The sequence below is a fragment of the Sciurus vulgaris genome (genome assembly GCF_902686455.1).
Source record: "Sciurus vulgaris genome assembly, chromosome: 4".
In the NCBI taxonomy this organism is placed as follows: domain Eukaryota; kingdom Metazoa; phylum Chordata; class Mammalia; order Rodentia; family Sciuridae; genus Sciurus; species Sciurus vulgaris.
Genome location: NC_136464.1, coordinates 57,696,082 through 57,709,142, shown reverse-complemented (window position 1 = coordinate 57,709,142; position 13,061 = coordinate 57,696,082). Strand labels below are relative to the sequence as shown.

Below are 13,061 nucleotides of genomic sequence, written 5' to 3'. Positions count from 1 at the left end.
CTCTCATCATTGGCAGCTTGCCTGTGCAGAAGCTAGTGTGTCAGTGTTCTGGGCTCTTCCTAGTGGATTCCTAAGATGTGTGTGCACCTGTTAATCAGAGGTGTGTTGTAGAGCAGGCCAGCTTAAATTGCAGTGTAGTCAATAAGTGGCGGAGTACTCACACCATGGAATACTGTGTAGCAACTAAAATGAAGAGTCCACAGAGATGCATGCAGCATGGATAGCTCTCACACAGGCATTGTAGAGCGAGAAAACGCAGACACCAAGGAAAATGAGTCAAGGGTGTTAGAAATGAGGGTGGCAGTGGAAGTGACTGCACGGATGTGAGGTTGGCATCTGGGTCTTGCCAATGTGTTTATTTATTTATTTGCCAACGTGTTTATTTATTTATTTTTGTACTGGGGATTGTACCCAGGGGCACTTAACCACCAAGCCACATCCCCAGTCCTTTTTTATAGTTTTTGAGATATAGGGTCTCACTGAGCTGCTTAGGGCCTCGCTAAGTTGCTGAGGCTGGCCTTGAAACTCGCCATCCTGCCTCAGCCTCCTGAGACACTGTATAGGCATGCACCACCGCACCTTGCTAATTTTTTTTTTTTTTTTAAGTAAAAAATATCTGTCTGTTGCTAAGGATGCAACACAAGTCCTCCTGCATGTTAAGCACTGAACTACATGCACCCTAGGCCCCATGTAGTGTTTCCCGATGTGGGTGCTGGTGACAGGCAGGGGCAGTCTGTGAGAATCCAGTGAACGCCACATATAGGGTGAGCACACTTTTTGGTGTGCATGTTATCCTGAAGCCTGTCTGTCACTCCAGTGGGCTAGGGGCTGTAGAGTTGCCATGCAGTTTCTGGAATTCACTGAGAAGTCAGCATGGAAAAGGGCCAGAAGGCCACTCTCCACCTGGGTGGCGGATAGAGGCCCACGGCCAGTGCGTTGTGGAGGGATACACTGATTTTTCTGTTATTTCTAAGTTTCCTCAGCACCCAGGTGACACAGGTCAGTGACTGCTGAGAAGCCTGTTCCTTCTGAGGGTCTGAGACACTTCCTAATCTGAGTAGCTTTTGTGGGACAGGACCCTCAGGTGGACGTGGTTCTTTCTGTGTAGACGAGATGGAATCCATTACACTCCCCCCCACCACATGCTCAGGCCCCTTCGTCCCACCTGACTGCTCTCTGGTGTTCTTTCCAGCTTTTTGATCATGTCGCCGAGTGCCTGGGGGACTTCATGGAGAAAAGGAAGATTAAGGACAAGAAATTACCCGTGGGATTCACATTTTCTTTCCCTTGCCGGCAATCCAAGATAGACGAGGTAAGGCTGTTCTGGAAGGACTGGGCTCCGCGGATGCCAAGTGGAAAAGCTTCTGAGCCCTTCCTGTTCCTCTGCTGTGTCTGCCCTCCGTGCACAGGCTTACAGGACGACCTGTGTATCTGGTATTTTTAGAAACATTTTCAAAAATTTAACATGAGGTCACAATGTAATTTTTTTTAAAACAATTACTTTAGTTGCTGATGTGTTTTTTGGAGACATCCAGGGTTCCGGGCCCACCTTCCGTCAGTGCCTCTGAGATGTCGCTGGAGTCTTTTACCCAGCCAGCACTACTGGGGCCACATCTGGTGTCTGGTACTATTTCACCTCCAAGCTGTTCAAAGTAACTTGGCCTCCAGAGTCTCTCCCCCAAACCCTTTTATGAAGCCTGGGTTGGTCCAGTAGTCACCCCGTGTCTGTAGAGTTACATACCAAAACCTCCAACAGATGCCTGAGACTGCAGATTGTTCCAAACCCCACACGTAGTGTGTTTTTTCCTATACATACATACGTACATATGTATAATCAAGTTTAATTTATAAATTAGTCACAGGAAAAGGTTAACAACCATAACTAATAACAAAATGGAGCAATCTTAACAAAATACTATAATAAAGATTATATGAACGTACTCCCTCAAAATGTTAATTGGTGCTGTGAAACTTGACAGTGATCTGATAACCAGTATGGCTACTGAGTGACTAATGGGTACTGGGTAGGCCTGGGAGAGAATGGTCAGCAGACTGGCCTGCTCCCCGAAGGCACAGTCTTCCAGGGACCAAGATGTAGCTGGAGCCAGGAGGGAATATCCCCATGAGCATAAGAGCCTTCAGGGTTGTTTTAGTCAGCTTTTTCATTGCTGTGACTAAAGGATCTGACTAGCACAATTATAGAAGAGGAAGAGTTTAGTTGAGGGCTCACTGTTTCAGAGGTCCTAGTCCATGGAAGGCTGGTTCCATTCCTCAGGCTCGAGGTGAGGCTGAACATCATGCAGAAGAGTGACAGAGGGAAGCCGCTCACATCATCAGGAGGCAGAGACTCCACTCAGCAGACACAAATATATACCCACAGCCACGCCCCAGTGCCACCTCCTCCAGCCACGCCCCACTGCTTCAGTGACCACGCAGTCAGTCCCTGTTGGGATTAAATCCCTGACTGGATCAAGACGCTCACAACCCAATCATTTCTCCTCTGAACCTTCTTGCATTGTCTCACACTGAGCTTTTGGGGGATACCTCACATCCAGGCCGTAACACCCCACCCCTGGCCCCCCCAAAGCTCACAACCATCTCACGATGCAAAACATATCAGTCCATTTCCAAGAGTCCTCATGTCTCAACAGTTCCGACTGCTCAAAGTTCAAGTCCAGAGACTTCTCTGAGGCTCAGGCAATTTTGCGTTGTGAGCTCCTGTAACATTAAAAGCAATTACAAATATCCAACATATAAAGGTCCTAAGTAACCACTTCCACTTATAAAAATAGGGGCATAGGAAGAAGGGACAGGACCAGAGCAAGACCGAAATCCAGCTGGACAAATAGGTCCTGTAGCTGCACGTCCGGCACCTGGGGCACAAGGCATCTTGATGTTCTCTCCACATGGCATGTGTAACTCTGCCCCTGTGGCCTTATTCGGTTCAGCCCAAGGGCCTTCCTCTTGGCTCAGTTCTTCTAGCTGTCCTAGGACAGTGTCCCATGTTACTGGCATTTCTTAACCTTGGGGGTCTCCACTGTAGCTTCGGCTTCCTCTTTGCATCTCCACACTTTGACTTCTTGGGGTGCCCATAGGGACTCCAGCCTGCTGCACTTTGCTGGCTCCCAGGCCTCCTTTGCAATCTTGGCGGAAGCCTCCATGACCCCCAAACTCCAGCATCCCGCATTCCTGCAGAACCAGCACCACGTGGTTCACGCCAAGATCTGCTGCCATCTCGAGCAGTAGCCAGGCCTCCAGGGGCCCTTGCTGCCGCAGCCTCCGAGTGGGTGGCTGAGCGTGTAGAAAAACCTTCCTAGGCTCCCTGGAGCAGGAAGGGTGCCCCAGTGGTCTCTTCTCAAGAGAATTTTCACCTTTACTCCCTTGAGCTTGAGGCGGGTGTGGTCTTGCCAGCTCCCCAGATGCCTTCAAGCCATCTTTCTTTCTTTCTTTCTTTTTTAATATTCTCTTAGTTGTAGGTAGACACCTTTATTTTTATGTATTTATTTTTATGCGGTGCCGAGGATCGAACCCAAAGCGCCTCACACGCACTAGGCAAGCGCTCTACCGCTGAGCCCCAACCCCAGCTCCAAGCCATCTTTCTTACCGTCTCTGGGCGAAGTCTCCAACATTTCTGTAGTGGCAGTTGTGTCTTTAACAACTGCAACCTCCTTAGCCCTAGTTTTATTCGGGCCTTTCAAATTGATTTTTTCCAAATCTTTCTGCTCTGCCTTCTGCTCCTGATTATCACAATAAATTTGGCTAAAAGCTGCCAGCAATATCCATGCCACTTCCTGAATGCTATGCTGCCTAGACATTTCTTCCACCAGATTAAGAAGTCCATCGCTTCTAAAATCAGCCACACAGAAAGTCTCAGGACATGGGCAAAATGCAGACAATGTCTCAGCCAGAATGTAACACAAAGGGCCTCTACTCCAAATTCTTGTAGAATACTCCTTTTCTGAACCCTCTTGAGCCCTCTCTTCCCTGACCATGACCCTATTGCCATTCTGGTCTTCTGAGCTCCCACCAGAATCGACCATTAATCTCCACTTACAATAATCTAAAGCATTTCCAGCTTGTACTGCTAAGCATCTCAAAATTCCTCCCACCAATTCCAGGAAGCTCCAAAAGCTTCAGAACCACATGATCAGGTTAGTCACAGCAAAGACTCCACTTCTCTGTACCAATTTCTGTTTTAGTTACTTTTTTGCTTCTGTGACTAAAATGATCTGACCAGCATAATTATAGAGGAGGAAAGGTTTATTTGGCTCATGGTTTCAGAGATCTTAGTCTGCAATAGAAAGCCGACTTCATTCCTGGGGGCTCCAAGAACATCATGGTGGAAGAGTGTGGCAGAGGGAAGCAGCTCACATCATCAGAAAGCAGAGAGACTCCACTAGCCAGATATAAATATATACCCAAAGCCACGCCCCAATTCCCACCTCCTCTAGCCACACCCCACCACTTCACCTCTTCAGTTACCACTCAGTTAAATCACTGATTAGATTAAGACTCTCATTACCTAATCATTTCTCCTCTGGACCTTGTTGCCTTGTCTCACATGTGAGCTTTTGGGGGACACCTCACATGCAAACCATAACAAGGGTGGAGCAGATTTGCTTGGAAGGGGCCACTAGGTGGCCAGGCTGCCTTCTAAGGAACACATACATCACAGACACTCCAGGAGGCTGGGACCTCTAAGACCTCTGTTCAAATCTAGATCAGCCCCCTTATTCTAGATAAGCAAAGTGAACCTCAGAGGGGTGGAGGGAACAGCCCTCAAGAAAATGGGCAGGAGGTTGGAAGTAGGACCTGGTCTCCTGACTCCCAACCTCCATGATCTAACTACAGCACCCTGTTCTCTGAGGCTTTGGGGGGTGAAGGTCAAGGGGGACAAAACAGAGTGTGCAGAGGTTTGTGCAGTGCCCAGTGTAGCCATAGTTGCTCCTGAGAAAAGAACCACAAACTCACCCGAGGGCTCACCTGTCCCTGTGCAGCCTCCAATCCGTGTGGCTCTTACAGTAGGGTAGCCCCATGCCTATGTTACCTGCCAGAGGCTGCAGGGTACCGACAGTGATCTTCCCCACCTGCCGCATCTAGAGGGACTTCTCCCATTCAGAGAAATAGCCAAATGGTTATTTTCTTTTTAGTATCTTAGATTTTTTTAAAAACATACAAAAACAATGTGTAAAGCAATTAAAATAATATAAAATTTTGATGCAAGAATTCCTACCCCTTCACTTCCCAAGTGAATAAATCATTGGCTACCTATTCTCGATGTTTCTCCATTAATATGCAAACAGAAAGGGGTTCCTAGTGTATTAGTAGTGGAGCCCCTGCTTACAAATGGAGCTATAAGTTTCAAAGAGGCGCACATCTTAATTAGTTGGTGCTGTCCTTTCAGTATCTAGGACCTGACTCCCATAAGCCCAGCAGCCAAGAATTCTCTTGGCATTGTGTTTCTCTTTCCCATTTAGCTGTGGCCTTCTTTCCCTGGGGCCATGAAGCTGTGTCCTAAATGGAAAGTTTGGAAGGCAGTCAGGTCCTGCTGAGGTTTCTCTTGCTATATATATATATTGGGTTGTATGGAGGATCAAACCCAGGCCCTGCACGTGGTAGGCAGGTCCTCTGCCGCTAAGCTACACCTCTAGGCCTTTTAATTTTATTTTGAGCTTGGGTCTCATTAAATTGGCTGACCTAGAATTTGTGATCCTCCTGCCTCAGTCTCTCAAGTAGCTGGGATTAAAGGTGCGTGCCACCAGCTCAGAATCTCAGTATCTTGCTCTCTCTCTTTTTTTTTTAGTACCAGGGATTGAACTCAGGGGCACTTAACCACTGAGCCACATCCCCAGCCCTTTTTAAAAAATATTTTATGTAGAGACAGGGTCTCACTGAGTTGCTTAGGGTCTTACTAAGTTGCTGAGGCTGGCTTTTGAACTCCTGATCCTCCCGTCTCAGCCTCCTGAGTCACTAGGATTACAGGCGTGCGTCCCTGCACCCAGCTAGCTTTCTTTCTAAGTGGGGTCTGGCTACAAAGCTGACTTCCAGTCAGCCTTGCTTGTGTGTGTGCTGCCGTACCAACTGGCTGCTTGTTTTGTGCTGGTGTGAGCTGGAGACTGTGGGCCCATTTTTCCTCCCCATGGTTGCCCCCAGAGAAACCCATCCTGCAGGTAAACAGGAGCTGGACAGAATGGACTCTGTCACTGGGTGTGAGCTGGAGAGGGCCACTGAACCCCTGCTGTCTTCTGCTTCCTCCCTGGGACAGCCCCCAGGGGCCCAGGGTGCACCAGATGCCCGACTCTTTTCCCATCGTCCTCTCTCATTTGCAGGCTATCCTGATCACCTGGACAAAGCGGTTTAAAGCCAGCGGTGTGGAAGGGGCAGATGTTGTCAAGCTGCTGAACAAAGCCATCAAAAAGCGAGGGGTAATTTCTCTCAGGCTGCACAGAGGGGTGGAGGGGAGCGGCATCCTAAAGCAGACTAAAGCCCTCTCTGGGGGCTGCAGTGCCATGGTCTGAACCCGAGCAGGGGACAGGTGAGGGTCCAGGAGTGTTTAGAGCCAGATTCTCAGAAATGCTGCCCAAAGACACCAACCCCGGGGCCGGAAGATCACCTCCCAAGGGAGTGAGTGCTGGGCAGGAGGGAGCCACTGTCACAGACTAGCCTGCTGGGCCAGAGCAAGGACAGAGGAGCTGACCTCATGGCATGGGATCCCCTGCGTCCTGCCGTTGGCTTGTGGAAGAATGTGACTCCGTGAGTAAAATCCACTCCCCAAAGGATCCTAAACCAGATAATTAAGGGGACTGTGCAGCTTCCACAGTGTAATCACAGTTCTCTAATCCAATTAGTTTGAGTCCTGGCAGCACCGAAGCCAGCACCGCCCACCAGAGTGGTGGAGGTTCCGAGGACCCTCGGCCATCTCGGCACCCTCTCGGGAGCGGACACCCACACCTGCTCTCCTTCCCAGGACTATGATGCCAACATCGTGGCTGTGGTGAACGACACGGTGGGGACCATGATGACCTGCGGCTACGACGACCAGCAGTGCGAAGTCGGCCTGATCATTGGTAACGTGCCCCACTCGTTCACCCCGCTTGCTCAGCCCGTCACCTGGCTGATGGTTTGGGGCCCCGCCTTCCGCTCCCGCGTGACTGCAGCTTCCCACGTTGTCTCCCAGGCACCGGCACCAACGCTTGCTACATGGAGGAACTGAGGCACATTGATCTGGTGGAAGGGGACGAGGGGCGGATGTGCATCAACACTGAGTGGGGAGCCTTTGGGGACGATGGGTCCCTGGAAGACATCCGGACCGAATTTGACAGAGAAATCGACCGAGGGTCCCTCAACCCTGGAAAACAGCTGTGAGTCCTTGACTTTCCCTTCCAGATACCTACGTGACCTCGGGGACACTTAACGAAATGTGGGGGGTGGAAGAGGGAAGGGCACAAAGCCAGGTGATCCCAGATGCAGAAGCCCATCAGAAGTGCATGGTTTTTTACTCCTTGTTTGAACAGAGGCACAACTGTGGAGTCAGATAGCTTCAAAAGCAGTTCTTAGATATTATTCTCCTTGTTTATTACATTATAATTGTTTCCCTGTGAAACATTTTGAAAATTAAAAGCACAGAAGCATTAGTGTAAGATAAGGTTTAAAGACATTTCTGTATGCTGTGGTTGCTGGTCTGCTGCTTGGGGTGAGGGGACCTCATTATCCGTGGGACCACTTTGAGCTAGGGAGAGGGAGCAGCCATTCGCTTGGCACATGTTCATGAGCATTATGTGCAGAGCCCTGTGCTAGACTCCAGAGATCCAAAACAGTACCTCCCCTCCCAGGACTTCCATCCTGATGGGAAGGTGGATCGCATTGAACCACATGAGCTGTACAGACCTTAGGAGGAACCCATGTCAAGCACAGGAGGGTGGATCAGAGTCAATCGAACATCTGACTCCCAGGCTGGTTGATTTGGGTCTTGGCGAGCCCCTGGCCGCAGAAGTGAGAGTGGCATCATTCAGGCTAGAGCGGATGTCCCTTGCTCTGACGGCCACTCCTTTCCTGAAGTGGCTTTCTCCACGATGTGTGGACGCCGCCAGTCCTCTTGAATTGGCCCAGCCTCCACGGCCTCGTCCTGGAGTTGGCTTCTGCGGGCCCGTAGAGAGGCGTTCACAGCCCCCATACACCTGCCAGCCCTTGTCCCATGCCAGACAGAAGCAGGAGTTGACTGGTCATTCTGAAACCCATCCCCCGGCAGATCTCCACGTGCAAGCTAAACAATTGGTCTTTCCACCTGAATTAATGGCATTGCATAACTGTGGGCGGCACCCCTCCCCCCAGGGGGAGGGGAAGTGGAGGAACCAGGTTTCTCAGTGAGAGGATGCCCAGATTCTTAGACCCAGAGACCAGAACCTGCCTTGCAGGCACCGACTTGGTGACAAGGGACTCCAGTTCCAGAGCTTTGATAACCAGCAGGTTTTTTGTTTTTCTTCCCCGTAATCCGTGACCCTGACTTTGATCCCTGGGACAGTCATCCCAGCTGATGTGAAGTTATTTACAGGGCCTGTTTATGTTTCACTGACGAGCCCAGCTGTACTTGATTGCAGGGCTGCCTTGGGGACCTCTGAGTGGTTCATAACATACAGCATCTGCATCATACTGTGCCCTTAACGTCCCCCAGTCTCCACCATCTCAATTGCATGTGACCCCAGGGGTTTCAGAGAAGGGGTTATGTGCCTGTAGCTTCTTCCACCAGCCACTTAAACACAGATGTCTCCCTTCTCAGCAGTGCCGACAGGAAGGTCACTGCCATTGCTGAGCAGATGTGGGCTAGGTCCATGTCTGTCCGTCACCCAGTGTGGGATCCCTGCCTGGCTTGCATGTAAACCTGGGTTTTGTGACTGTATTGTTTTTTTTTTTTTGTGTGTGTGTGTGTGTTTGTTACTGGGGATGGAACCCAGGGATTCTTAACCACTGAGCCACATCCCCAGCCCTTTTTTGTATTTTATTTAGAGACAGGGTCTTGCTAAGTTGCTGAGGCTGGCCTCAAGCTTGTGATCCTCCTGCCTCAGCCTCCCGAGCTGTGTTTGCTCCATTTGACTAATGGTAAAACGAAGGCACTGGCACAGGACTGTGTTGAGGTTGGACCTGATGTAGGTTGGGGTTTTCTGCTTTGTTTGAAAGGTGAAGGTTTTTAGGATGAGCATCTAGAATCTCCCAAGAGGCATCGCTTATCAGTTACAGATAACACTTATCGGGGTGGTCTGGGGATTTTCCCTTTGGAGTCCACATAAGAATTGTATAAGGGCCTTTTTAAAAATAGCTACGCCAGACACCCCCTGTCCTCAGGGTGGGGGGGGGGGTAGTTAGATGTGAGCTCTTGGCCACTATACACCTGCGCACTCATTTTGTTTGAACATAGAATTTACTGAGCACCTACTGTAAATGTTGATGGAGCACACGGTCCTCATAACTGTGTGGCGCCTGCCACCACTGTTGAGTGCTGCTTTCATTGGTGATTGGTGGAGGCAGTGGGAACCATCCTGAGTATTCAGGCCCCCCCGCCCTGCCCTGGAGCTAGGTGGTCTCTCTACAAGGGACCCATGTTCGGCTCCCTGCCGACCGCCCTTACATGCCAGGCTTTTTGATGTTCTTGTGACATGCCTGTCTCCTACTATAGGTTTTAGTCCTCCCCTTCTTTCTTTTTTAACTCTCTTCCTTTCCTCTGATTGTCTTGGGTTTCTTGTTGTTTTATTGTCTGGGTTGTGTCTGGAATCCCAAATCCCATCTCCCTGTGATTCCTTATTATCGTCTTCAAAGTGCGAGGACAGCAGCCAGCGCTGTGACCGCAGCTGCGGACACGGGCTGGTAAGGGAACCCTCTGGCTTGGGTGGTGGTGGAGTAACGGCACAGGCCCTCTCATCGGCCCAAGCCCCCTTTCTTCTTCTTGTTCTGCCCTTTCCATGGAATCTCTGCCTGGCTATGGGCCTCACCCTCCTTTTCCTTCCCCAGGCTGACCGCTGGGGTTCATCAGAGTGCAAGTCCTTGCCCATGACCCTGACCCCATCTCAGCCCTGCCTGGGCCCACCAGCAGGCAGCCGGACACTGTGGTGCTGCCCCTCGCTGCTGGGTCATGAAACTCCGTGTCTGATTGCTGAGAGGCAGATTTCACTTGGCGGGCGGACGGGAGCACAGCAGGGAGAGCAGTGTCTCCACCAGCCTTTGGCTTGTGCAGAGAGGGGCTCCTGGGAGGTGCCATAGTTCATTCTGTTGTTTGGCAGCAGTTTTAGAGACTGAGAAAAGACGGAGCCCTGGCCTAGAGCCTGCTTCTTCTGGAGTAGGGTTATCAGGGTCCGCATATGGGAAGGACACGGGTAGGGCAGGGAGCAGGTCGTCGCAGGTGTCTCCAGAAGGCAGAGGAGGAAGCAGGGATGGGGTTGCCAGGAGGCTGATGTTAGCTCATCCTGAGGGAAAGCTTTTCCTTTTGTCACACTGCCCGGTGGTGGACAGGTCACCTAGGAAGTGACTGGAGGAAGATAAGCGGAGGCTGGGTCAGGAATGAGGCTAGGTGGCCCTGGTGTAACAGTGCTAGCTAACATTGAATGGCACTGTCCATGAGACGGGCAGTTGGCGCAGTGGTGAGAGCAGAGCTTCTGTTGTTCCATTTAGCTAGGTCCACCATGTGGGTTTGCCACTGTTAGCTCTGTCCATGGGCAAGATTCATAACCTTTGTTTCTCAGTTTCTCCATCTGTGAAATGGGTATAATGCTAACGTCTACTTCATAGGATTTAAATGGGGATAAAATGAGTTAATATATTTAAAGAGCTTAGAAAAGTACCAGACGCATAGGAAGTGTCTTAAGAATTTAGTATTAGCCAGACACCATAGTATTCAACCTATATTCACCCACATGCTTTATACGACCTCATAGGAGGCCCTGACTTTGTCCCTATTACAAAAGTGAGGAGACAGAGGCCAGAGAGGTGAGGAGCCCTGTGGAGACGGAGTCAGGGCTAAGCTGGGTAGTCAGGCTCTGTCAGGCCCCAGCTCCCTCCAGCTTGGCCCTTCCCAGGAGCTGGTTCCCACAGGTAGCTGGGGGTGGCAGCTGGGCAGCTAGGACCCAGAAGGGTGCTCCTGCCAGGGCTGTGGCTGGGCGGTCCTGTCTGGTCCTGCAGGAGCGGCAACAATGAGGACTCTGTTTCTAAAGAGGCTCTGTGCTGTTGACAGACGCCCGCTGGGTGCGCAGGTCCTAACAGCATCTGGGCTCCCAGGCCCGGCTCCGCCTGGAACAGATTGTTTTGCTGCGTCACTCTCGGCTCTGGGGATGCCAGCCCTGAGAGGAGAGGCTGGCTCTCTCACAGAGGCCTGCCTCTTTGATCTGCCCTGCTCGGGGTTCCCTCGTGGCTCCTGGGCAGCCAAAATCCGGGGCTGAATCTGGCTCAGATGTAGCATGGAGCCCGGCTCCCTGGTTCGGGGCTGGGCCTCTCTCAGTTCTGTCTTAGGCTCCACGGGCCACGTTCCCCTGCAGCCCTGAGCTCAGTTACAGAGCCGCACCTCAGCTGCACCCCTGGAGGGAGGGAGAGAGTGGGTTCCCTCAGGATTGGCTGGAGCAGTGCAATGAGCTGATTGGCTTTCAGCTTCTCAGAACCCATCCCTTCGGCTTAGGGTGAGGTCAGTGGGGAACAGGTGGGATAACTTTCTCTTAGCCCAAAGGACACCAAGGAGGTGATCAGCAAAGGTCCCAACAGAGGCCCAATGAGGAGAATGCTTCCTTGACACCTTCTTCCTCCAGGAGGGCCCCCTGATAGAGCAATGGAGGTGAAAGCCCTCTAAAAAGCATAGTATCCCCTGTGCATGCCTATAATCCCAGTGGCTTGGGAGGCTGACACAGGAGGATCACAAGTTCAAGGCCAGCCTCAGCAACTTAGTGAAGCCCTAAGCAACTTAGTGAGAACCTGTCCCAAAATGAAAAAAATTAAAAAGGACTGGGAATGTGGCTCAGTGGTTAAGCACCCCTGGGTTCAATGCCTGGTACCAAAAAATAAAAAATAAATAAAAATAGAAAACATAGCAGGACTGGTTCAGGTTCAGGCCTATAATCCCAGTGACTAGGGAGGCTGAGGCAGGAGGATCACAAGTTTGAGGCCAGCTTCAGCAACTTAGTGAGACTGTCTCAAAATGAAAAACAGAAAGGTTTGGGGATGTGGCTCAGTGGTAGAGCACTCCTGTGTTCATCCCTGGTATTGCAAAATGAAACAAGACAGAACAAAACACAGCATACAGTTTGAGACATGATCGCTTTCCACTTGCTTGTTTGGGGCCTTCTCATTTTTCATGACCAGTCTGAATCCCAGCATTCCCCCGCCTCCAGGCAGCCTTCCTTGCCTGCTCCTGCCAGCGTGTTCTCTGGCACAGGCATGGGGTCTGGATGACTCGCCCTCTCTGGAGTCTTCTCCCACCACCATTTTCCTTGAGACACATGAGTGTGGTTTTGCCTGCCAGGGAGACTGGGGACTTGTGAGCGGTGATACTCCTTTGACATCTGTCCCCTGCCCCACACTCTGGCCCAGGGTTGGATGTGGAGGAACGACTGACGGGTGCCCACATGCTTTCTCCCGCAGGTTTGAGAAGATGGTCAGTGGCATGTACTTGGGGGAGCTGGTCCGATTGATCCTGGTCAAGATGGCGAAAGAGGGCCTCTTATTTGAAGGGCGGATCACCCCGGAGCTGCTTACCAGGGGCAAGTTTAACACCAGTGACGTGTCGGCCATTGAAAAGTAGGTGCTGTGTGGAGGCTTTCTGGGGGTAGAAGGGACAGAGAAGGGAGATAGGGCCCTTCCCATCCTGGCTGGCCTATTGGCACCTCGTGGTGGATGGTTAAGGAAGAGCCTAGTTAGCAGCAAATGCTTCCTGGATGGTTTTCCTTTCCAGTTAGGAAAATGACCCCCCTCCCCCTCCCTTCCTCCTCCACTCCCCCTCCCCTCCCCCTCCTCTCCCCCTTCTTTCCTCTCCCTCTCGCACACGTGCACCCTTAAGGCAAGATAGTTGAGGAAGCTGCTGATTCTAGCGT

General features: G+C 51.1%; 1 protein-coding gene across 1 annotated transcript in view; it reads left to right on the top strand.

Annotated features, from left to right (window-relative positions):
* Positions 1–13,061, top strand: part of HK1 (hexokinase 1) — a 74,201-nt gene that overhangs the window by 35,545 nt on the left and 25,595 nt on the right. Inside the window, exons 4-8 of the mRNA XM_079135775.1 lie at positions 1,193–1,312; positions 6,330–6,425; positions 6,968–7,067; positions 7,178–7,361; positions 12,613–12,768. Coding sequence (XP_078991901.1) covers positions 1,193–1,312; positions 6,330–6,425; positions 6,968–7,067; positions 7,178–7,361; positions 12,613–12,768 — 656 coding nt within the window. The remainder of the gene's footprint in view (positions 1–1,192; positions 1,313–6,329; positions 6,426–6,967; positions 7,068–7,177; positions 7,362–12,612; positions 12,769–13,061) is intronic.